Source organism: Eschrichtius robustus, chromosome 8, assembly GCF_028021215.1.
Source record: "Eschrichtius robustus isolate mEscRob2 chromosome 8, mEscRob2.pri, whole genome shotgun sequence".
Taxonomy (NCBI): domain Eukaryota; kingdom Metazoa; phylum Chordata; class Mammalia; order Artiodactyla; family Eschrichtiidae; genus Eschrichtius; species Eschrichtius robustus.
Window position 1 is genome coordinate 100,838,396 of NC_090831.1, and position 26,450 is coordinate 100,864,845.

The window sequence follows — 26,450 nt, forward strand, 5'->3', positions numbered from 1 at the left end:
AATGCATTTCCACTTTCAACTGCTCTACTAACTGAACACAGCACATTTCTCATTCTTTAATTTAAGAATGGGGAGTGTCAATGAAACCGAATTAAACTATCATCTTTTGGGGGGGGGGGTCAACCTATGTATAATTTGTATAAACTAAATATAAAGTGCATTTCAGGCTAAAGGCATTGAGCTTCTTCTGGCAAAAAATGATAAAATATCAGCTAATTCATTTCAAAACAAATACAATATAGAAAGAACAATGATAAACTTTAATCAAATTAAAGTCAGGAATATAAAGATTCTGGCTCAATTTTTCTTTAATTTCCCCATATCACTTATTTTCCTACTGTCTTTGCTGAATTTTAACAGGCATATTATAATATACTTGTTCTGGGACAGCCTCTATGATTACAAATAAAAAATACACATCCATAAGTCCTTAAACACCATTTAAAAAACCAAAGTGTCAATGCCAAATTTTTGATTTTAATGAAAATTCTGAACATTAAATGAGCATTGCTGCATTTACAATGCTGATTTTTAAAAGCTACCTGAAAATAAAATACAGTAAAATTATTGCTTCCAAAGTTATGTTGACATAATGTATACAAGGCAGAATCGAAACAATAGCAAACTGCATGAAAGCAGTTACATAACCAATCTTTATCCCTTCTTTTGGCATTTTATACACCTCTACAAAGCTATCATGTTATAGCCCTTATCTTGAAAGGGATGTCCTGCCATCTAGATACTTAAATTCTATCCATGTTAAGATATATCCTGAGGATATTAGTGTGTTTACCCATAGGAATGACTTTAATTTTGCATGTTAAGCAGTACAATACACACTTGACAAACCTCAGTGTGAAGTTCTATAGGCATATTACTTTGCCAGATAATACAAAAAAATTCACAATGCAAAACCAAGAGTATTTATTCTCATTATTTTTTAAAAAAGCAACACTTATTTCACAATCCCTGGAACTGTAAAATAGCCATTCTTTTAATTTACAGAATTGAGGGAAGTATTTTAAATGTCAAAACATACATGCTGAATGTGATTTAGCGTATCAGCACCAAAAATCTGAAAAGTTTACAAAAATTGTTTAGATGTGTAAGGGGCATTTATTCATGAATTACATTCAGTTTGAGGGAAGAAACAGTACCCCCAAACTCACTGATGTTTAAGAAATAGCTGAATAACTTCCACCTTGGTTTACAGCAAAATAAAAAATACTGCTTTTAGTTTTTCTTATATAAGTCATCTAAAATTTAGATCCAAAATTGAAGTGCTGCCTTTTACTGGGAATAGCAGTTTGATCATTACATTTTTTATGTTCCAGTTTAAGATACTTCACACACAATAGATATTTAATGCCCTAAAAATATTTTAAAAACTTGAGTCATTTTGTGAACATCTGAAGTTAACAAAAGGTAGATCTCTTATATTTTTATGTAGAATTGGGTATAAAGTCATTGTGTGTCAAATAAAATTATTTTTTTAAACGGTATCAGTCCCAATCAGTAATCAGGACCTTTCTAAATATGTCGTTACCTTTTCAGGCAAAAATTACTCTTACGAAGTTAGATGAAAGTAAATACAGAATTTCTTGGTTTACAATCCAAAATTATTGTGACATTAAAACATGCCTCTTTCCAAACCACTTGGTCAATGCTGATGACACTTAAATAAGGAAAACTTAGGCCAGTATTGCTCTAACTATACTGACATGCTGCCCTGAATGACCTACCAAGGCTGGGGAAGGGACTTGGCCTGGTTCCTCAGCTCTGTGGAGTTGCCCGCCGCCCCCGTCTTACTCTATAGCTTATGCAAAATCAACTCATGCACACTATTAACTCAAAATCCAGCAAGCTACAGCCCTGATGCAACTACATTCATATATTTCCTCTTTACTGTGTACATTAAATGAAGAATTCTGTTGTGCTCTTCACATATTTGATACAAGTTTTCATATTTTATTTCCAGGTTTCTTGGGACGGAAAGAGAAAGACTAAGAAAAGAAATACAACAGGGGAGTCAGACTGTAAAGTAACATTACACACACAACTAGCCCAATATCTTTTTAATTTAAAAGATACTATCATCAAAAGGCCATATATATATATAAAAGAAAACAAAGTCTCCTCCCTAAAACCCATATTATTCCATGACAGATTTTTCACAGCGACTAGTATATATATCAATACATTTTTCAAATCTGTTCAGTTATCCATTGTGTAATGCTTTTAGAATTAAAAGATGCCATTATCATCGCAGTCTGAACATTGTACCATTAGGGAGCTGTGCTTAGAAATGGTTCAGTGATTTGCTCATTATGATGACTATTTACAAAGATGTCTATTTACGTTAGCAATAAATAATCCTGATATCAAAAGAGATAATGGTCATGGACACACCGAGATGGCTGCATGCTCTTAAAATATTTACATGTAGTTTTTCGGTTAGGGCTTTCCCATTAGCAAGTGAAAGTATGCTCCCTTCAGTTTTCTCCACATCAGTCTTGCTTCTGGGGGATGCATCCTTCCATTTCTACAACTTCAGGCCATCCTTCATATTTGTTTGTGTCCTTATTGTTCTTTATGTGCTGTTGGAACACAATCATAGTATATAGTTTTTAAAACTTCAGCGAACTGCATATCTGCAATAACATACTTATGCGTACTCATTTCAGTAACACTTCTATCAACATATAAATTATTGTTCAATATATTAAATGAGCAACGCTTGGGGTCTGGCATGTAGTAGCAGACCTTCAAATAACAGCTGAAAGAACAAAACACTGCAGATGGTCTTTAAAGGATTATTTGTTAGTCAAAAGTAGGTTTACATTCTACTGAGTTCTAAAGTATTTCTAAACTTAATTGATTACAGTAACAAAAGTTCAATTAAAATCTTTAATAACCAACTTCCTAAAAGGCTTAAGATAAAACTAAACATATGCCAATGCATTGTCATGTAGGAAAAAAATTTTCATGCAGAATTGACTATTTTTAAGTTTAAAATCAAAATAGTGCCACGGTGATTTCAAATACTTGATTACCAAGAACCTATGAAAAACACATAAACATATTTAATGTCTGCTTTATCTAAGTTTCAAATAACTGGGATAGGAATAGGTCCTGCATGGTTTCACACAACTGCTTTTGTCCATTAATTATGAAAGCCTAAGACACAAACCTGTTCAAAAGGGCTTTTTGTCTTAATGCCTTTTCCACCACAGAAGACCCAGTTGTCTCTAAAACCAAGATGAGTAATAGACGTACTCCCCAGTTCAGCAATGAGCTGCCGGGCCTCATCATTGAGTCTTAAAGAGGGAGAAAAAGAATAATACAATAAATGTAGTGCCCTGTATGTTATCTAAGTAATACTGATACAGTTAGGATACTTAACATACAACCATGAAATAAATGAGAGAATGCTGGCTTAGATAAGAGAACATTAAAAAAAAATTTTATCAGAGTAACATTCCTACTATTTGAGTTCTTTTTTTTTTTAAATGAATTTTTTTTTTTTTTTTTTTTTTTGCTGCATGGGGTCCTCATTGCTGTGCACGGGCTTTCTCTACTTGTGGCGAGCAGGGGCTACGCTTCGTTGTGGTGCGTGGGCTTCTCATTGCGGTGGCTTCTCTTACTGTGGAGCCTGAGCCCTAGAGCGTGCGGGCTTCAGTTGTTGTGCCTCGCAGGGTCTAGAGTGCAGGCTCAGTAGTTGTGGTGCACGGACTCAGCTGCTCCAAGGCATGTGGGATCTTCCTGGACCAGGGATCGAACCTGAGTCCCCTACATTGGCAGGAGGATTCTTAACCATTGTGCCACCAGGGAAGTCCTATTTGAATTCTTTAGTGATGAAAGCCATGAAATCTAGAAATTAATTTCAAGTTCATACTATTTAGAAGTACCTTTTAGGTGTCTTTATTTCACAACAACAATTCATTTTCATTTATATCCATCAAATAAATAAGAGAAACTGTAGTCAGCAGGTGCCTATTCAGGTTAATCCAAGATCTTAAGCAACTAACATCTTTGTAAAATTAAAAATCACTTTGAATCTCCACTAAACCCTTTGTAAATTACATTTGAATAGAATAAAGGTAAATGCTGATAGAAATTTGGATGTTTCTAACACCAGATGTTTTATTTAAAAGAAAATGAATTTTGAGAATAGGGATATAAATTCTACTTCAGAGACAACTGCCAAGTGGTTTTTTAATAAAAATGAAAATATTAACCACATAGCGGCTAAGAAAGGGCAGTGACAAAAGGCAACTGCTAGGGAAACAGCTAACTGAAAGATGCCTTTAAGGAATTTTGTGTAGGTTCTTATCCTAATGTTGAGTGAGTCTCCATCTCTCCTCTGTCTCAAAAGGGAGAAGAAATTCAGAAGATACGTGCTGGTTGTAGAGCCAAAAAAAAAAAAAAAAAAACACAAAAAGATAACTAAGGGACACCTGTGCAGGTATCTGGCCAGTAAGTCCTCTGTATCACCCAAAAGATGGCATTTATAGGTCAATTAGAGAGGTTTGTTCTTCTAAAATCTGAGGCAAGGCAAGTTTTATATTTGCAGATAAGTGGAGGATCATTGGCTGCAAAATAGCCGGAGGGCCAGTGAGGAAGGCGCCTGTTTATCCTGCAGCCTTCTTTGAAGCAGCCCATGCTAATATCAGCTGGCTCCTTTAATGTATAAATGAAAGAAACATGAGGCGCAACAGTTCTAATGTAACTTACTTGAAGATAAACGGGATACTTTATGTTAAAAAAAGCTTCATAAACAGGAAAGAGCTACATATGTTATTAGCCTTCCACAATTATACAAACCACATTCATGGGGCAGTGGAGCTGTTTTAACCATAGCTTGGGCACTGCTATCCTCCTGGGGGAAGTTCACTAGAATCAGTGAGAAAATCAGGGGCAGCCCTGGAATATTCAGCCTTTCAGACTCATCTACGTAAAGCGATGCCTTTATAATCAAGGGAAATAAAAATAAATGAAATGGCTGTGCAAAAGGACCAGTGAAGTCTCAGCCTCTGAAGATTTTGAGACCTTCACAGAGAACCACGTGTACCCGAGTCTGACTTTCTCCCCAAAGTCTGTAGCTGTGTTTCCTGTACCCATCCTTACGTGAATTAGCTATCACTTCCATTCGTCTGCTCACTTGATAAGCAACTTGTATATTAGAGGGACATTCCCAGAAAGTATTGTCTGAACCCTGTTTTCTTGTTTCTAAATCGTGTTAGGATGTCATGGATCTGCAGACTGTCATATTCCACTCTTTAGTTTATCCAAATGTTTTAATTCTGGCTCCTTAATTAGAACATTTTACTTGCATCATCAGTACTAGTAGTGAGTTTTGCTGCTTTATCGAGAACAAATGGTGTTGAAGTACAGAGGTCAGGCTTACTGGGCAGAGTAATGACAACCTCCTGGAGGAAAGCCTCAGGGCTTGATTCAGTTACATCTCAGAAAAATCACAAATTGCACCTCACAGGCTTCGGGGTTGCTCATAAATAGCTGAATGTTAGGTTCACAAATGCCAAGAGATTGCTTCATACACAAAAACTGCTTGCAAAGTAGGTGGTTATCCAAATGCAGGCCTGGCCCCCAGCCAGAAGTACATAAATTTTTTTCTTATCTAAAAATTTTTACATCAATTAAATATATTGAAGGGCAGTCACTTTTCCTTCTGTACTTCCAAATTTCAAAAGTGGTCATTTTGATCTGTATGAATAAACTAAGCCAATTTAGCCAAAGATCTAGAAGCAACTTGAAACTTAGCTTTGCATTTTGATCCCGTTAATTTTTCCTTACTTTTCAATGAGAACACCCTTAGGTCCTGTGCAAAAAAGGGTTAATAAAACAGGCCTTAGAAAGCCCTAATAGCAAGACTGGTCCTTGGCTGGCATCTGGAAACTGGGATCTGGGGAGGCTCCCCCCATTCACAGAACTGATCAGAATGGTTCACTGTGTCTAAACTGTACAAACAATACAGTTTATGCTGAACACCTACTTTCTGTCTGGGAGTCTGGAATTTGGGGATATGTAAGGCAGAGGGTGCCTCCATGACCAGCTCCCAGTAAAAACCCCGGGCCTTGAGTCTCTAATAACCTTCCCTAGTGGACAGCATTTCATAGTGTCGTCACAATTTGTTGCTGGAGGAATTAAGCATGTCCTGTGTCACTCCACTTGGGAGAGGAACTCGATCCTGGCTTCCTCCAGACTTTGCTCTCTGCTAGTTCCCCTTTGCTGATTCTGCTTTGTATCCTTTTGCTGTAGCAAATCATAGCAGTGAGTGAGCAGGTCTGTATGCTGGGTCCTGTGACTCTTCCCAGTGAATCATCAAACCTGGGGGTGGTCTTGGGCACCCCTGACACATGTCCCTATGTATATCTAACTATAGATTTAGAACAAGACAACTTTCTCAATAATTTCTAAAGTCTTCTAATCTGCCTATGTAGAATCTGGGGGATTTTTATTATTCCTTTTTGATATCTTTTATGTAACTAAATAAAAGATGATTTCATGTTTCAAAAAGAAGTTTAAAACCATGCAACACAGCCAATATTTTGAGCATTTGATACGTAGGTATCAAAATGCCCCATTTCTTTAAAAGGCAGTGAGTGTAGTGTAACTAATATATTTATACATAGCATTAATTTTGGAGATACAACTGACCCTTGAACAACATGGGTTTGAACTCCCTGAGTCCACTTACATTGTGTGATGGGTTCAAACTGAGAAAAGGAAGTGTGCAAAAATACAAGGCACATCATGTTACTAATGACAAAACTTTTAATACTACTACTACCAGGAAGACCTGAGTGCTCAAAATGAGATGAGACTCATACAACTACTGAAGGCCACAGAGAGAACTTTTGCTACCAAGTACAAATAATAAAGGGACCCACTGTTTCACAAGAATGATATAGTATCAAGATCAAAGCACAACTGTCTTTTCCAGGGAGGCAAACACTCTTCGATCAACATAAAAAGGGAAAAGTAGTTCAGGAATGTCCATATTAAGTGCTTTAAAATAAATTTAAGCCTCCAGGCCCACACATGTCACACACTTAAATTCTTAAGGAACTTATTAATAAAGTCTTCAAGGTCGTGTCAGTTATTTTAGAAGCATCATGGAAAATGAAGATGCTAAGACATTAAAAGTTAGTTAAATATTCCAGTTTTCAAAAAAGACAAGGAAAATTTTAAAAACAATGGTCCAATAAAACTAATTCTAACTCCTAGCAAAATTCTAGAATGGATTAGAAATTTTAGAATGCATCTCCTGTGAGTATTACACAAAGAAGGAGAAAAGAAAGCGAGGGAGGGCTTCCCTGGTGGTGCAGTGGTTAAGAATCCGCCTGCCAATGCAGGGGACACCGGTTCGAGCCCTGGTCCGGGAAGATCCCACATGCTGCGGAGCAACTAAGCCCGTGCGCCACAACTACTGAGCCTGCGCTCTAGAGCCTGCAAACCACAGCTACTGAGCCCATGAGCCACAACTACTGAAGCCCACGCGCCCAGAGCCCGTGCTCCACAACAAGAGAAGCCACCGCAATGAGAAGCCCGCGCACCGCGACGAAGAGTAGCCCCCACTCACAACTAGAGAAAGCCCGTGCGCAGCAACAAAGACCCAACGCAGCCAAAAATAAATTAATTAATTAATTTAAAAAAAAAGAAAAAAAAAGAAAGAGAGGGAGTAGCCGGAAGGAGGCAGGAATAAATAAAGCCAAGTTAACATCATCTCATATATTTCAGATTTAGAAGAGGTTTTGGGGCAGTAGATCAGGGTATTATAATTAGCATCGTTCATGAATTTCAACTGAGTATCTGATGGTCTCAGAAAATAAAATAATTAAACAGCAACTGAATGGTATGCCTATTAGGATACAGTGGAAACCATCTGAAAAGTAGTTTCTGCAGGTGATGAATAGATGAATCCCTTGGAGGTGGCCTCCAGCGGGTGGCACACTGCCTGTGGTAAACATGTTTGCCAATGACTTAGATTTAGACACCTGAATGACTCTGGAGAGAGTACGAAGCCTGGGCCATAGAGACCTCATAGGACAAATGTCAGAATCAAGACCAAGTGGGCCAATAACAGCAAAATTAAATTTAACACGGATATATGAATATAAAGTCCTTCATTCACATTAAACAAAAGCAAGTTCTGAATGGGGAGGAAGACCTGACTTGGCAGTGGTTTAAAAAAAAAAAATCTGAGCTCAAATGAGAAGATCTGAGAATTTAAGTTGACCAAAAATGTGATGTGACTGCCAAAAGAAAACGAATGCAACACTAGTCTCCATGAATATTAGACGTAATTTCTCAAACATGGTGAGCTAGCATCTCCATTGTACCCTGTACTGGCCAGACCACATCTGGGAACACTATGTCCAACTTGGGGCACCATTTTAAGAGAGACAATAATCACCTAGAGAATGCCCAAGAAATGCAACCAGGAGGGTAAAATGACCTAGAAACTTAACATGATAAAAGGTTAAAAGAGCCATTACAGTTTTAAAGTGTGTTCACGGAACACACTTCGGGAAATGCCATAAAAAAATGCTACTGAAGAATATTATTGTCAGAGAAAACTATATAGTTGTTAAAAACAGAACGTAAAAGAGTATAACAAACTTCATGTACAATGTGATTCTAATTTCACAATATATCATGATAAATACAAGAAAGAAGAAAGCAAAATAAAAAAATGTTAATGGTGTTTTTCTGAAAGTTGGATTACTTTGCTCTATATTGTAAATTTTTTCATTGAAAATGTATTTCTTATATTATTATAAATTATAACTCTGAAAAGTTGCATAAATTTTTAAGTTTACATACTTGGTTGCTCCATCATCATATGTTCCCATTAAGACTATTGTTCCATCTTGAATGGCCTTCAGAAACTCAATAAATGGGGCCACATCTGAAAAAAAAGAAAGGGTTGAGGGTTGGTTTTTTGTTTTTTTTTTTTAAGTGACTGAGTAACCATCATGATAATCTCTTAAAAGTTAGTAATATAAAAAATGAAGTGTTTGTAAATCAATAATTTCTAACGTAGAGTAACCAAAAGAAAGACAAATCTTATGAACAGGTTAAAAATTAAGTTTCTCATCAACTTAAAATTTCCCAATCCTGATTCATCCTGTATGTTTTTTATACTGATATTCCAGGGGCTAAACGAAAAAACCATATAGTAAAGTCATATTAAAGCATGACTTATGATTTAAAGTAAGAAATTTAGGGGAGCAGGAGAAAGGCTCATGGACTCCCTGAGTACATGGCAAATTGTTTGCACAGATACTTTTCTAAAAATGAAGATAGAGAACTTTTATTTAATGCACAAAGGGATCTGTAATTTTAAAAAATTATATAAATATGTATACAGTTGACCCCTGAACAACAGGGGTTTGAACTCAGGAGTCCACTTATACGCAGATTTTTTTCAATAAATACTACAGTACCACATGACCCACACTTGGCTGAATCCGCGGATGCATAACTGCAGATATGGAGGGCAAATTATGTAACTTGAGCATCTGCAGATTATGGGCTACCCGTGGAGGTTCCTGGAACCAGTCCCCTGCAGATACAAGGGACAACTGTATACACACACACACTGATTTAAAGAAACTCCTGGGCATATCTACTTACTATAAACTAGGGGAAGGAATGTAGGTTAGCTATCACTAAAAGCCAAACTAATTAAGGTAAATATTGCAGTCGTTACCTGCTTCATCTAGTATATCAAGATTCACAAGGGCTTAAACACCACTTCAGTGACAATAAACCGATGATGCCAAAGAGGCTGATCAGGTACTGCAAATCATTCTACATCTTGAACTCCTCACAATGTCAGGTTTCCTTACAGCCCCCAAGTCTAATACTACTTCAAAACTGGGTTCCTTCAAATCTACTCAGTTTCTTTCCACAGCAAAGATTCCAAAGATTTTCTCTAACTGAATTCTATCTTAAAATAATAGCATTTTTAATTCAGAAAAAATGTAACAGAGCAGCTAACAAATCACTTCGATTTAAATCCAAAGATGGCAGTAAATTGCAACTTCTTCTTAATTTGAGGAGTATTTTTAGCAGTAGTTAATCCACCTGAGATGAAATACCAGAGCTTCTGGTCACATGACTGATTTCAACAATAGTTTTTTGTTTTTTGTATTTTTATAAATTTATTTATTTATTTTTATTTTTGGCTGCATTTGGTCTTCGTTGCTGCGCGCGGGCTCTCTCTAATTGTGGCGAACGGGGGCTACTCCTCGTTGCAGTGCGCAGGCTTCTCATTGTGGTGGCTTCTCCTGTTGCAGAGCACGGGCTCTAGGCATGGGGCTTCAGTAGTTGTGGCGCACGGGCTTGGCTGCTCCCCGGCATGTGGGATCTTCCCGGACCAGGGCTCAAACATGTGTCCCCTGCATTGGCAGGTGGACTCCCAACCACTGCGCCACCAGGGAAGTCCCAACAATAGTTTTATAAGAGTTTTTCCATGCAATAAATTTTGGTAGAACCAATTACGCCTTTAGAATCTAAAATCGATGGTACATTTTAAGTTTATACAGTTTTGACAGCTATGCAAAGTCCTTCTGATCTCATTTAAAAACTAAATAATACATGCATTATCTCATTACAAGTTGAAGAAATATTAGAAAAGCTGAATGGTCTGAAAACAAGATAAATTTCAGGAAGCCTAACAACTGCTGGCTTCCAGGGAATATACAAAGCGGATGAGGATGGGGAGGTACAGGGGAGAGCCTCAACTTAGAAAAGAATCAAAAGATAAATCAGTGTTGGCCTTCCTTCTTTCAGGCACATTCTTCTTCGAGGTGCCAGTTCCTTCCCCTCTGCATGCTGGTGTCTAACTTCCACCTGCTCCTTGAGGAACTTCCAAATTAGGAAGATTATCTGTGGATTGTTCTAAGTCCAGTAAACTAGAAAGGAAATTCCATTCCTTCTCTCAAATATTCATCTACTTGAATAATAATCCTGGTTATAAACTTAGTTTTGAGACTGAAAAATCATATGAAAAGAAACCAATTCAGTCAGCTAAGAATGCTTATACTGGTTATGTCCTTCTTCAAATTACTTATTCTTTTTTTTTAGAAATGTCAGGCAGAAACCTAAAAGAGCCCAAAGCTTTGAATTAGTTGTCCTGCAAAAAACAGGACTCAGATTTTTAAAAATCTCAATTGTGATATTATTGCTCTTAATTACACATCACCAACAATTTTTATAAAAAGCAAAGTGTATGCAGTATGACGGATCACTTAAATACAGCTAGACATTCAGTGAACAGAAAGAGTAATAAAATGAACTAACACAAAATTAGTACCATTATTTTCTCATTAATGGGCTACATTATATTGATGTGATTCAGTGCCAGCAACAGAACAGTTATATGTTATTCACACTTACTTCCTCCCCACATGTCAAAATATCTGGTGTCTATTAGATCTCCTGTTTTTCCTGAAAGAGAATGAATTCATAGCAAATTATGCAACTGAAATACACTCTACACTATATAAGACAAATGATCTTATCCAATGATTGATGTGAATTCATTAGCAGAGGAAGAATTATTATGACAAATACTTAAAATTTGAACTGTATGCATCTGAAAATTTTTTCTAAAAGGGTATTTTTTGAATAGGACTTTCTCACTAATCTTGTAAGCTGAAGAGTAGCAAAGAGAAGTTCACTGTTGACTGTAGACCATTCGAAGTTAGATATTTTTCATCTGTATGTGTTACCATCTTCCCTTATTTTAAAATTACCCCAAAATACATAAACCTTTAAAAAAAAAACCATGAATCCATGCTATTTTCTATCGTCAAAGCCATCTTTCAAAAAAATCATATTTAATTCCCTTTGAAAAAATTTTTTTTGCTATCAATTAAATAGACAAATACCTATAGAACATTTTATACCTAAGAAAATGAAGAAAGTAGAAACACAAAAATGTATCTCTTGTGAAAGAAGTAAACAATATTTACCTACACCGTGAACTGGAGAAGGTGGCTGTGGTTTATAATCACCCTATACAGATTTACACAAGGGTGACTGTCCCAGAAAGAGAAGACGAGTATGCAGTTGAGTCTCACTTCATGGGTTCATATTTTCAGATGTGATTTTGCAAGAACACTCGAGATGTTCAGGATTCAGTGTGGACGATACTGAAAAACTACAATCGACTCCTACTCTTCACTCAGCCCCGCACCCCATCCAATAGTCCACCACGCTCTGTCACTCTACAAACCCTCATTCATGTCCATCTATATTATGTTAGGATTCCAAAATCTGCAGCAAGGATTCATCAACTTAATGTTAGATTGGTTGTATCCTGACAATCTCATGGGAAGTTCGCTACTCACTGGACAGCAAGCTGGATGCTTCCAAGAAAGCATGCTATAAATACTGAGATGCAGAGTCTTGACCTATAGCTGGTGCTTTGGGAGGGTGCGGGGAGGGCTTTAATGTCAAGCCTGGCTCTTTCTGACCTGATCTCTTGATATTAGAGTGCATTTTACTTTGGGACATATGAATATCCACTGAGTACATTCATAAGCTAAAATAATTATTCTTACCATTTACCAAGGCAACATTGATCCCTCTTCCAACATTATTCTTAACACCACTCATTAAACTGAAGGGGGAAAGTCAAGACAAATTTAGAATTAGATATTGAACATAAACATACATTAGAGAAACAAAGCCATCCATGACAAAAAAAAAAAAAAAAAGTTGGGGATGTTATATATACGTACAATTGTTTCGTACTGCAGTGGAGACTGAAAGGTCTCTACCAAGTCAGAGAAGACAGTCTAACGTTGAATAATTTTAAAGCAATGTTCTTAAATAAGATTTCATGAATAGAAATACATATTACAAAGTATTAGTGCTGAAATACTAGACTATTTCTTGCTGCTCTGTGTGTCAGGTTATGAAATACCATTTTAGAAAATCCTTCAAACATGTGGACATTATGCACACGGTCTGCACCATCCTCAAGGGAACAAACAAGGGTAACCTCTTTTCGACTTTCTACAATATCAATGTGACATGAAACAGAAGCGAGATGCTACTAAAATCTTTTATAATCTGAGAGCAAGAAGAATTTAACTTAATTGTGAACATTCTCTTAGTGATTACCAAGGCAAAATTTCTCAATACCCAGAAGAAGGAATATTGTATTCATATAATTACTGCATCTAACCATAAGACTTGTAATGTCATTCTGCGGTAATCAACCACTAGCAGCTCACAGACCATGACATAAAGATAATAAATACTGTGAAACAGAAGGTATGAAAAATACATTTGCTTGTTATCAGTTCAGTTTGTTGAATTAGAATTATTAAACTAAAATTGTAGGTACCTTTTATTCTAAAAATTCCCAGTGATGTGCTGTTCAATGATTAACAATCATTGAGGGTGGTTTGAGGTTGGTGGAGAGGGGGTAGCTGCATATGTGTGAACACACACAACCGTATTCATATATGATACCTCTATCTATCTATTCTTTATCCATCCATCAACAGACATTTAGATTGTTTCTATCTCTTACCTATTGTGAATAATTACATTCCCAACCAATGATATAAGTTTATTATAAATTTTACTGACAGAAAGGATCTGTAGCACACATTTTACAAATAATAAAATATATACTTTATTATAAATTTAACTTAGCCATTGATTCTCACAGAATGTGTTAGGCGATTTTCATAGAACTCATCTGTGTTTAACCTATGGTTGCAAGTGATGAATGAGTAAAATTCTAATACAAAAGTTGGATGCTATTTCATTTAAAGAGTAAGACAAAGTAAGAAACAGCTGAAACAGTGAACAATAAAGACATATGTTGGAACTTCCCTTGTCTGTCAGTGATGTGCGTGATGTTTTTGTTGAATCATGTAATAAGTTTTCAAATACTAGAAGACAATTTTCTCAAAAAAAAGAATAAAATGGCAGGCTTAAGCCCTAACATGTCAATAATTATAATAAATACAAATAGTTCGAACACATCAAATGAAAACCGAAATTGGCACAGTGGATTAAAATAAGACCCAACTACACGCTGTCTACAAGAAACAAGTAGAAACAACCCAGAAGTCCACAAACTAATGAATGGATAAAACGTGACATATCTATACAATAGAATATTATTCAGCCATAAAAAGGAATGAAGCACTGATACATGCTATAACATGGATGAACCTTGAAAACACTATTCTAAGTGAAGAAGCTGATCACACAAAAAATCTACATAGTATATAATACCATCTATATAGAATTTCCAAAATAGGTAAATCTATAGAGACAGAAAAGTAAACCTGGTGGTTACTTAGGGCTGGTTGTGGGGGAGGGGAGACGGAGTAGAATGGGATGGGAATGGAACAGGAGGGCAATAGCTAAAGGACACAGCATTTCTTTCTGAGGTATGACAGTGTTCTAGAACTGACTGTGGTGATGGTTGCACGCATCTGTGAATACATTAAAAACCACTGGTTGTATACTTTAAAAGAATGTATTGTATGGTATATGAGTTGTATCTCAATAAAGCTGTTTAAACAAAAGAAAGCAGGAGTGGCTATATTAACATCAATTAAAATACCAAGCAATCAAGATATAAAATATGTGAAGCAAACTCAGATAGAACTGACAGGAGAAACAGACAAATCTACAATTACAGTTGGACATGTCAATACCCCTCTCTCTACAGTTGATAGACAGACAATTAAAAAGGGTATAGAAGAACTCAACAGCAGCATTAACCAACAGGGTCTAATTGACATTTAAAGAACATTCTACCCAACAACAGCAGAATACACATTCTTTTCAAGTACCCATGGAGCATATACTATGATAGACCATATCATGGGCCATAAAGTAAACCTCAACAAATTTAAAAGAATTGAACTCATACCAAATGTGCCTCCGACCACAATGAAATCAAAATCAAAGATAACAGGAAAATCACCAAACACTTGGAAACTAAGCAATATATGTCTAAATAATCTATGGGTCAAAGAAGCCTGAAGTGAAATTTAAAAACACATTGAAAACACGGCTTATTAAAATTTGTGAGGCATAGCTAAAAGAGTACTGAGATTGAGGAATTTATAGCACTAAGTGCTCACATTTAAAAAGAAAGTTTCAAATTAATAACCTAAGCTCTCATCTCACAAAACTAAAAAGAAACCTAAAGCAAGCAGAAGGAAAGAAATTAAAAAGAGCAGAAATCAAGGGAACTGAAAAGAGAAAAATATAGAAAAATCAATGAAACAAAAAGCTGGTTCTTTGAAAAGGTCAATAAAATTAACAAACCTTTAATAAGACTGACAGAGAAAAAAAAGACACAAATCACCCATATCAAGAATGAAATGGGGGACTTCCCTGGTGGCGCAGTGGTTAAGAATCACGCCTGCCAATGCAGGGGACATGGGTTTGATCCCTGGTCCAGGAAGATCCCACATGCCGCGGAGCAACTAAGCCCGTGTGCCACAACTACTGAGTCACAACTACTGAGGCCGCGCGCCACAACTACTGAAGCCCAAGCACCCTAGGGCCTGCACACCGCAACTGAACCCACATGCTGCAACCACTGAAACCCACACGCTCTAGGGCCTGTGCTCCTCAACAAGAGAAGCCACCACAATGAGAAGGCCGTGCACCACAATGGAGTAGCCCCCACTTGCCACAACTAGAGAAAGCCCACGTGCAGCAACAAAGACCCAAAGCAGCCAAAAATAGATTAAAAAAAAAAGAATGAAATGGGATATCCCTACAGACCCTGCAGATAGCAAAAGGATAATAAAGGAATACTATGAACAACTCCACACATGTAAATTTGACAACTTAGATGAACTGGACCAATTCCTGAGCTAGTACAAACTAACACAACTCATCCATTATGAAATAGGTCATTTAAATAGTCCTATAACTATGAAAAATATTGAATTTGTTTATAAACTCCCCCCACCCCCAAAATCTCTAAAGCCCAGAGAGTTTCAGTGGAGACGTCTACCAAATGTTTTTTAAAAAAGAAGTAACACCAACTCTACACAAACTCTTTCCAAAAACACAAGTGAAGGGTATACTTCTCAATTTATTCTACAAAGCCAGTATTACAATGATACCAAAACCTACAAGAAAACAACAAACCATAAGCCTTATTAAAATACAGGCAAAAATCCTTAACAAAACATTAGTAAATGGAATTCAGCAGTATATTTTTAAAAAATTATCATAAGCCATGACTAAGTCAGGTTTAGTCTAAGGATGAAAGGTTAATTATTTGAACAGTTAACGTAATCCACTATATATTAACAGGCTTCAGAAAAATCACATGATCATCTCAATGCAGAAAATGCATCTGACAAAATTCAACACCCGTTCATGATAAAAAGTCTCAGAAAACTAGTAATAGAGGGGAAGTTCCTCACACTGATTAAAAAAAAAAAAAAAGAAGTCTACAAAAAAACTACTGCTTAACATCATACTCAATGGTGAAAGGCTGAAAGCTTTTCCTCTAAAATTGGGAACAAGTCCAGGATGGCTGCTCTCACCACTACTACCCAACAGAGTATTGCAAGTCCTAGTTGACTTCCAAGAAAAGGAAATAAAGGCATACAGATTGGAAAGGAAGAAAATAAAGCTGTCCCTATTTGCAGATGGCATGTTTGTCATCTGCATGTTTGGATAATCCCAAGGAAGCTACAAAAACAAAAACAAAAAACCTCTTGGAAGTAATTCAGCAACATTACAAGATACAAGATCAACATATAAAAATCAATTGTGTGTCAATACACTAACGAACACAAGGAAACTGAAATTAAAAACACAATGTCATCTATGATTGCTCAATAAAAGGGGGGATGCTTAGGTATTAACCTAATAAGGCATGTGTAGGACCTTATGCTGAAAACCACAAAATGGTGATGAAAGATATGAAAGAAGATATAAATAAATGAAACATGTCATACTCATGGACTGAAAGATTCAACATTGTAAAGATGGTCAATTCTCCATAAATTAACATATAGGTTTAACAAAATTCCTAACAAAATCCCAGCAAGGTTTTTTGTAGATAGAGGCAAGATTATTCTAAAATGTCATATACAAAGGCAAAGAAACTAAAGTAGCTAAAAAGAATTTTGGAGAAAAAAAAAAAAAGAGTAAAGTTGGAGGCATCACTCTACCTCATTTCAAGACTTATTCCATAACTAGTATAATCAAGAGCATGTGGTATTGGTGGAGGAATAGATATATAGATCAATGGAACAAAGAGGGAACAAGAAGTGGACCAGTGGAAACAAGAAATGTACTAGTGGAAGTATGGCCAACTTATTTTTTAGCAAAGGAGGAAAAGCAAGTCAATGGAGAAAGGACAGTCATTTCAACAAACTGTAATGAAGCAAGTGGATATCCACAGGCCAAAAAATTGACCCTTAACCTGAATCTCATACTTCATTCAAAACTTAATGTAGAATGGACCATAGATTCATATGTAAAACATAAAACTATAAAAATTTTAGAAGATAATGTAGAGAAAAATCTTTGAAACCTAGGGCTTGCTGTAAAGTTCTTAGGCATAACACCAATCCATAAACAAACAATAAAGCATAACCCATAAAAGAAAAACATCGATAAATTGGACTTTATCAAAATTAATAACTTTGGTTCTGCAAAAGACCCTGGTAAGTGGAATGAAAAGACAAGCTACAGACTGGGAGAAAACAGTTACAAACCACATATCCGACAACAGGATGCATATCTAGAATATATTAAAAGAACTCAAAACTCAGCAGTAAAAAACCGAACAATCCAATTAGAAAATGGACAAGAGACATGAATAGATATTTCACTGAAGAGAATATACAGGTGGGAAAAAAACACATGAAAAGATGTTCAACATCACTAGACATAAGGGACAGATAATTGAGATATCACTACACACCTATTAGAACTAAAATAAAAAATAGTGACAATACCAAATGCAGGTAAATATACAGAGAAACTGGATCTCTCATGCACTGCTGGTAGGAATGTAATATGGAGCAGTCACTCTGGACAATGTTTGGCAGTTTCTTACAAAATTAAACATTACACTTAACACACAACCCAGAGCTTCTGGGCATTCTATTACAGAGAAATAAAGATGCATTCGAAATTCAAAAATCTGTATACGACTGTTCATAGCAGCTTTATCAATAACAGCCAAAATTAGAAGCACTGAAATTGTCTGGTTGAGGACAACAGGTGATGGATAAACTGTGGCATATCCATACCACAGAATATTAGTCAGCAATAAAATAGGAGTAAATTATTAATACGAACCAGTATTTCAAAAGCATTGTCCTGAGTGAAAAAAATCCAATCTCAGATGGTTACATATTGTATGATTCTATTTATATAACATTCCCAAAACATCAAAATGATAGAAATGATAAACAGATTAGTGGTTTCCAGAGGTCAGTGATGGTGGAGGTGACTATTAGAGGGTATTATGAAAGAGATCTTTGTGGTGACGGAATAATTCTGTATCTTAATTGCTGTACTGGTTACATGAGTCTACACATGATAAAATGACATAGAACTAAACATACACATTATACTAACTGATAATTTCCATTCTGATATTATACTGTTATTATTGATACGTAAGATATAACCACGTGGAAAAATGGGTAAAGAGCACATGAGACCTCTCTGTACTATCTTTGCAACGGCCTGAGATTTCTGTAATTTTTTCAAAAATAAAAAGTTTAAAAAAAAACCTCTACTCCAAGATCCATTAAAAAAGGAAAAGCATAAACATTTGATTTGTAAAAGCTCAGTAACATTTAACTATTTACCCATACTCGTCGCATATCTGTCTTCAAAATTTCACTCGTTCTCTAAAACTTAAATGTAGTTAATAAAACACAGACCTTTTTTATGTGTGTGCAAGACCAGTTGTGAAAGGTGGGCCATAAGAGAACCAAACAAGTCTGCTGCATAAGAGGGAAGTTTCAAAATGCATTTGTTCTGCTCCTTTCGTTAATGTGTTGTAGCCATCACTGATATGAAGAAGCCAGAGCTATGATTAACCTGTTAGAGTAATAATCGTCACGGCGTCTTCTCCAAGAGAGATCATTTGGAGTGTGTGGCTGCGTCTATCAGGGAGCAGAGAAATAAAGGCAACAAAGCAGCACTATGACATAGGCTTCCCACAAGAGGGCAGTAGCTTATCAGGTTTTAAAAACTAAATTCTATCAGGGGAAACCTACAGGGAGCAAAGGACAAACCACTAAAGATTTTACATGTATAAAGGTTAGTCACTCTTACTAACACAAGTTGAAATATTTTCTTTTATCCTTTACGAATATGAAGGTCGCCCCACCACCGCTCCACACCTGCAGGCAAATAGCTAAAAAAAATGATTGTACAATCTATAGATAGATTCTACAACTTTGAATAGAGTTTTGTTTCAAATACCTCCAACGTGTTCTAGCTATTACGTCTTAAAATGATTCGTTTAGAGAAGGGTTTAACAAACTACAGCCCATGGGTCAAAACTAGCCAGCTGGCTGGCTGGCTGTTTTGTTTTACCACTCATGACCTTAGAATGGTTTTTACTTTTTTAAAATGGTTATATGTTAAATGATTATGTAAGTACCTACGTAGTATCCTTGATTTTACTTTTTGGACCTCACAGCCAAAAACACTATCTTGCCTCTCAATGTGAAAAAAAAAAAAATCCCTCAAAATAGTCTGCCATATAATTTCTGTATCAAACATTAAGATTATAATAAAAGGTGAAGTATTATTCCTAATATCAACTTCATATAAACTGAAATCATACGAGTAAATGCCTGAAATAAAAGCTGTATCTTGAATATTAGTAAACTCTATGGGTTCTCTAATACAAAAGAAAAAGAGCTACAATTCCTGTATTGTGTGACACCTGATATTTATACCCGGGATTTTCTATTTCTAACTAATGAGAAGTTTGAAATCCATCTTATTCTCCATGATATATCTTGACTGCGTCCACCTGTCCTTAAAACCATGACCACGACCCTATCTTACCATCTTTTATCTGCACTGGGGTTTCTAAATCTCAGTCTATGATGATATTACGGACTTGATAATTCGTGTGGAAGGGCTGTGCTGTGCACCGCAGGAGGTTTGAGAGCATCCCTGGCCTCTATAAGCAGCACCTCCACAGCTCTGATGTCCCCAAATGTTTGCAGACCTTGACAAGTGTCCCCTGGGGAGAAAATCACCCCCACTGAGAAGCAATGATCTGGACCAGTAGTGTCCAAAATGAGTTTGCATATGCTCAGAGCATGTGTAGGAAAATATTAAAATTTCTACTTAGGTATTTTTAGTATTCACTTACATATTTCAGTGGGTACACAGGCAAAAAAAGTCTCTTGCCAACTGTATGTGTGTGTGGGGGGGAGGGGGGAGAGTGGAATTGAAGAGCTATGGCAGCCATGGTAATCACCCTCCAATTGCTCTCTTTACTTCTCCAATCATTTTACCCAGCAGTCAGATCATTTTCTTCAATGTAAATGAAGTGATGACATGCCAGAGTTTGAAAACCTTCAGCAACCTCTCAGCACACTCAGAAAAAGATCTCATCTCTTTCCCTGCATGGCCTGTAAGTTCCACTCGCCTAGCCCTTACTTCTCTCCAGCTCTGTCCCATCTTAGGGCCTTCAAGCATGCTCTTCCTTCTGTCTAGAATGGTCTTCCCCCACTCTTCACCTGGCTGTCTTCCTTCTTATCCTTTAGTTCTCAGACTAAACATCACTGTCTTAGAGAAATTATTCCTTGACCCACTCAATCTAAAGTTGGACACCTCGACCTCACCTCACTTGCCCCCGTAAGTATTCTTCACACCTTGCTGCTCTGTGCAGCGTGTGCCATAATTTCTAATTATTTATTTGCATTTACTTCTTAAATATCCATCTCCCTACTAGACTGTATGTGCCATGGAAGCAGGGACTGTGCTCAGCAAATATTTGTTGAATAAGTGAATGGAATGAATGACGCTAAGAAAACTTAGACTCTTTCTTTAACATTTTTTGTTGGAAAAACTTTCTAGAAACATGCTATTTAATGGTTCAAATAACCCACTGGCTACAAATGAATATGCCACGTATCAATCTGCTTTTATTATTGTTTTTCTTTTTCTTTCTTTTTTTTTTTTTTTTTGGCCACGCAGCATGCGGGATCTTAGTTTCCCGACCAGAGATCAAACCTGCACCCCCTGCCAGTGGAAGCGCGGCATCCTAACCATTGGACCACCAGGGAATTCCCTGGAAAAACTTTCAATACAGAGATAGAATATACTGGAAAAGGTACTAGACTGTGAATTGTCCCTATTTCTCCACTAGGGATCCCTGGCCAATTATTCAGTCCTTCTTCAAGGACTAGATTTCAGGGCCTGAGGCAAAACTGTAAAATCCCATCAATTATTTAACCTCTCATGGGAATGGCAGAATGATTCCTGAAAAGAGGATGGATAGGTAGCCTGTCTCAATTTTACGGTTAAACGAACTGAAATACAAATTCTACATGACATGCCAACTATGCTAGAACCAAATTCTCTGGCTCTGAGCCCGTACTTATTTCACCAGACTCCACTGCCTACATACATATGCTTCTCTCTTCTTTTTAACCTGTTCTAATCTGTGAATAGAGAACTTGCTAGTGTTCATTAGAGTTTGATCTCTTCTTCTTTGCATTAAAACTTTCATGCTTCAAGGGGGCAGAGGTGTCTAAAGATAATCTACTGTGGGCTGGGCATTCTAAGAGAACTTCTGCTTATTATTCAGAATCAAATTTCCGGCCCCTTTAGCCAAACAAGGTGAAAAAGGTGAAAAAGGTGAAAATGGTGAATGGGAACATTCTAAGGTAATGCGAAGGATATTATTTAATGCAAAATCTACTAACTAAAATCCAAGTGCTTTTTAATTCAATTCAGTAAAGCAAGGCTATTATGAGACATCAGAGGACAATGGATTAACAATGGATTATCGGATTATCATCAGCATGAGGAAAAAGGAAATGAGTAGGGATCTTAAAGATCATCTAGCTCAAGCCTTTAATTTATAAGAAAAGTGTTATTTTAAGAGGCTAAATAACCTATGCATGGTTAACTGAAAAGGGGGTTAGGATAAAAATGCTAGCGCTTCTACATTAAAAAGAAAAAACACACAAAATGCTGGGAAAAACTGCTTCGTTTCCTTCTATCTGTAAAATTACCTCACTCTTTATTCTACATATTAATGGTACATATATTATTTTATGTGAAGCTTAAATAAGCTCACATATCTAATTTTTCAGGCAAGACCAGATTAAATAAAAGCAACCAACTAAAAGTAAGGTTTGCAACTTCACAGGCAGGAACTTCACAATCAAGTGACAATGGACACTGGGGTAGGAGGCTGCAAAAACCTAAAAAGTATACTTTGTAGAGCATCTCAATAAAGGAAACCATTCAGTTTAGTGGCAAGCAGTTCTGGGCCGCAATGGACTTGAGGTTATTGCTGGGTTATTTCATACTTCAACAAGCAGCATTCAAACATTTAAGATGAAAGATGTTGGTTTGTAAGATAAAGTGTTCATTATCTAGGGCAGTGCTATCTATTTGACAAAAATGGTCCTATTTGGACTTCTTTGCAGCGATGGAAATGCTCTCTATCTGTGCTGTTCAGTTGGGTAGGCACAAGCTGTCCGTGACTATTAGCACTTGAAATGTGGCTGGTGTGACTGAGGGACTGAACTTTTAATTAATTTAAATGAATTAACTTTTCCCCTATTACTTAAGAAATCAAAATTAAATAGCCACCTGTGTCTATGACTACCAGCTGGGATCTAGAGAATTCACTCAGAGGAGATCTCTCATCTTTACACGAAGCTGAATAAATGCTATGTTCTTATGTCACTCTAATATGGAATGTAAGAACTTGAAGACTCCTTAAATGAGTGGGGAAAAATTGTGTAATGGAAATGGAAATCACTTCTCTTTAGTAAAAGCATGCCCAATACATTTTCAAAGGATCCATTAAACTCAGGTTCAATTTGCTAAAATTTAATAGCACACGTTATACTTCCAAATTGATAAATACTTACACATTGTCTTCCAGGCAGATTTTGGGTCCTACCACATTAGCTGCTCCACTTGCCATTTTAAAAGCAAAATGCTTCTCAGGGCAAGCTTTTGAGATCCCACATTTATATCTGGGAGGTTTTGTAGCTTTGGAGAGAAAAAAATTTTTTTTAAGAAAACGATGTTAACAGACTCTGTATTTAGTTTGTTTCATATCTCAAACCACAAAGGGCGTTATGCAAAACACCAAGATATACATATCTTAAACTACATGCTAGTTTTTTTTTTTTTTTCCTGAGAGTTTCAAAGAACCTCAAAACAAAACAAAACGGAACCTCCTAGGAAACAAGCTAACAATTAACATAAATGGAACAAGGAACATGATCTTCATGAGGGTAAATATATTTTATCTAATTATTTTTAAGCTTATTTAAAAAAACCAGGATGGGGGAGGTCTGGAATTGTTACTTTGCATTTCCAGTCCATATACGCAAAATAAATGGACAGTAAAAAGCCTGACGCATCACTGAATATCTGCTCACATACTAGTTCTAACTAGGAATTCTTTTTTTTTTTTTTAACATCTTTATTGGAGTATAATTGCCTTACAATGGTGTGTTAGTTTCTGCTTTATAACAAAGTGAATCAGCTATACATATACATATATCCCCTAACTAGGAATTCTTTTACACACTTTCTGTACTTATAATACTGAAGCTAAAAAACACTAATGGAACAAAATATCCATTATAAATACATACCCAAAATATTGAGCTGTCCAATCAAATAGCTTCCTTAAAACTTAATAATTTCTAAAATCAGTTTTGCTCACATTGAACTATATCCATTGTTTGAATATAAGTTCTCATATGCCTAAGAGAAAAAGAATAAACCATCTGCAAAATATTGAGATGAAATACTTACAACGTGCAACTGCGTCCAATGCTGACCTTGCTAAGGAAAAAAAAGTTATTTTCGTTAGAAAGAATAAAGCTATTGGCAAGTATCACTTTTAAACATGTGTGGAGCTAACAGGCCTATAAAAATGTGTTTGAATTATTGTTTAGTATACAATACATAAAACACGAATATCACTTTAGAGAAAAAGTGAGAAAGTAACTTTTAGGCTACATAATTCACTACAAACAATTATGTAGAGGAATTATGGAGAGTATTATTTTATTATTGATAGAGCACTTTGTTTTTACCTTTACATTTTATGTTTAGTTTTAGTTATTATAAATTTAAATACCAATCAGAAAGTTACTCTACAAGCTTAACTTTTTTAAATTCATTTTTTATTTTTTTCCAGCTTTCTCGAGATATAGTTGACACATAAAATTGTATAAGTTTAGGTGCACAACACTTTGATATGATACATTTATAAACTGCGAAATGATTACCACGATAGCGGTACATATAGTGGTATAATACTATACCCCAATAATAGTAGCTAGCACCTCTATCCCATTACATACTTAACACTTCCTTTTTGCGGTGAGAACATTTAAGATCTACTCTTTTAGCAACATTCAAGTATATGACAGTATTATTAGCTTATAATCACCATGTTGTACATTCAATCCCCAAACTTGTTAATCTTATAACTGGGAGTTTGTACCCTTTGAGCAATGTCTCCTCATTAACTCCGCCCCCTCCCAACGCCTGGTAACCAGCATTCTTTTCTGTTTCTCTGAGTTTGTTCTTTTTACATTCCATATATAAGTGATATCATACAGTATCTCAAACTTCCCTTTAAATGAGTTAAAATATATACTTGGTGACTATTAGGGTGTTTAAAAGTTGTTGCTGCTGTATGGTGTAGTGTACATATGCATATAAAGTCCTGGAGAATATACATAAATCTATCTCAGAGGTTAGGCTAAGAGATTTGGGGAGTGGGAGGAACACAAGAGGGATAGTGGTGGTAGGAAGCTTTAATTTCCCTAAAATAGAAATGTATTAGGTATAATAATAATTTAAAAAAGGTCATTACTAAGAGTTTTATTTTATCATTTATCAGTTCAAGGACGCCAGAATTTTCTGATCAAATCTTAACCCGAATGCAGTAGATGTCAACCTGGACATCTACACTTAGAGTTTTTAAAAAGCACGAACATCTGATCCCAGCCCAGGAGATTACAATTCAGATCGTCAATTGTATTGTGGATAGCCATTGCCTGATTTAGCTAATAAGCGTGCAGTGTCATAAATGCTTGCCAGCTGTTTAACTATAAATAGTCACTTAGTTTTTAGTTCTGTACTATTTTAGGTAACTGCGAATTTCCTGTAAAACCAGTACTGAAACTGGAGAACAGAATGTTAAAGCTGAAAATAACATGTAAATGTTTAAAAACAGGAAAACAACTAAGTAAATGAAGGTCATTAACTCTACAGAACACTCAGATTATGCACCGTTGAAGTCATATATGCAATGCAGTCACATGGGAAAAGTTAAATGCATGGAATAAAGCAAAAAACAAACTTTATCTGTGAGTACTAAAAATATTCATGGATAAGGACAAAGACTTGAAGGAAACAAAAAATGATCAATTAGTAAATTAGGGTGCTGGGGCTCATTCTTTCAATTTCCTTAGTTATATCATTTTTCCTTAATTATGTCACAAAAGGGAAAAATAATTCTAGAGACCATTCGGTCCAATGCTCTCACTTTTGTAAATGAGAAAATGAAAGCCAGAGAGTGACTAGCAACCAGTGATTAGCAGCATGTAGACCAGAAAGTCTTGGACTTCCCTGGTGGCGCAGTGGTTAAGAATCCGCCTGCCAATGCAGGGGACACGGGTTCGAGCCCTGGTCCGGGAAGATCCCACATGCCGCGAGCAACTAAGCCCGTGTGCCACAACTACTGAAGCCTGCGTGTCTAGGACCCGTGCTCCGCAACAAGAGAAGCCACCACAATGAGAAGCCCGCGCACCGCAACGAAGAGTAGCCCTCGCTCTCCGCAACTAGAGAAAGCCCGCGTGCGCCCAGCAATGAAGACCCAATGCAGCCCAAAATAAACGAATAATTAATTAATTAAAAAAAAAAAAAAAAGAAAGTCTCAATTTCACTTAGACCTAAACAAACAAGTATCATCAGGCTCAGATGTTAAGATGCTTACAGAGGAACACTGTTCAAATCAGGAATGCTGGCATACCCAACTTATGATAGCCAGATACGGGGAAGACAGTGGGATCAAAACAGGGGTGATGTAACAGCTCATTCACATATGTGGGGCACTCTATCAAGTACTTTTGCATGTATTATTGATTTGCCCATCACCTCTGTTTTAAAGAGAAACTGAGAACAGATAGGTTTAGTGACTGGATTTG

At 36.3% G+C, this 26,450-nt stretch overlaps 1 protein-coding gene across 1 annotated transcript in view; it reads right to left on the bottom strand.

Moving 5' to 3' along the window:
• Nucleotides 1-290: 290 nt before the first annotated feature.
• FAM3C (FAM3 metabolism regulating signaling molecule C) overlaps nucleotides 291-26,450 on the bottom strand; it is a 48,963-nt gene continuing 22,803 nt past the window's right edge. Inside the window, exons 4-10 of the mRNA XM_068549371.1 lie at nucleotides 24,043-24,072; nucleotides 23,142-23,265; nucleotides 12,597-12,655; nucleotides 11,428-11,478; nucleotides 8,848-8,932; nucleotides 3,191-3,317; nucleotides 291-2,597 (exon numbers count right to left, since the gene is read on the bottom strand). Of these exons, the coding sequence (XP_068405472.1) occupies nucleotides 2,508-2,597; nucleotides 3,191-3,317; nucleotides 8,848-8,932; nucleotides 11,428-11,478; nucleotides 12,597-12,655; nucleotides 23,142-23,265; nucleotides 24,043-24,072 (566 nt within the window). The 3' untranslated portion in view covers nucleotides 291-2,507. The remainder of the gene's footprint in view (nucleotides 2,598-3,190; nucleotides 3,318-8,847; nucleotides 8,933-11,427; nucleotides 11,479-12,596; nucleotides 12,656-23,141; nucleotides 23,266-24,042; nucleotides 24,073-26,450) is intronic.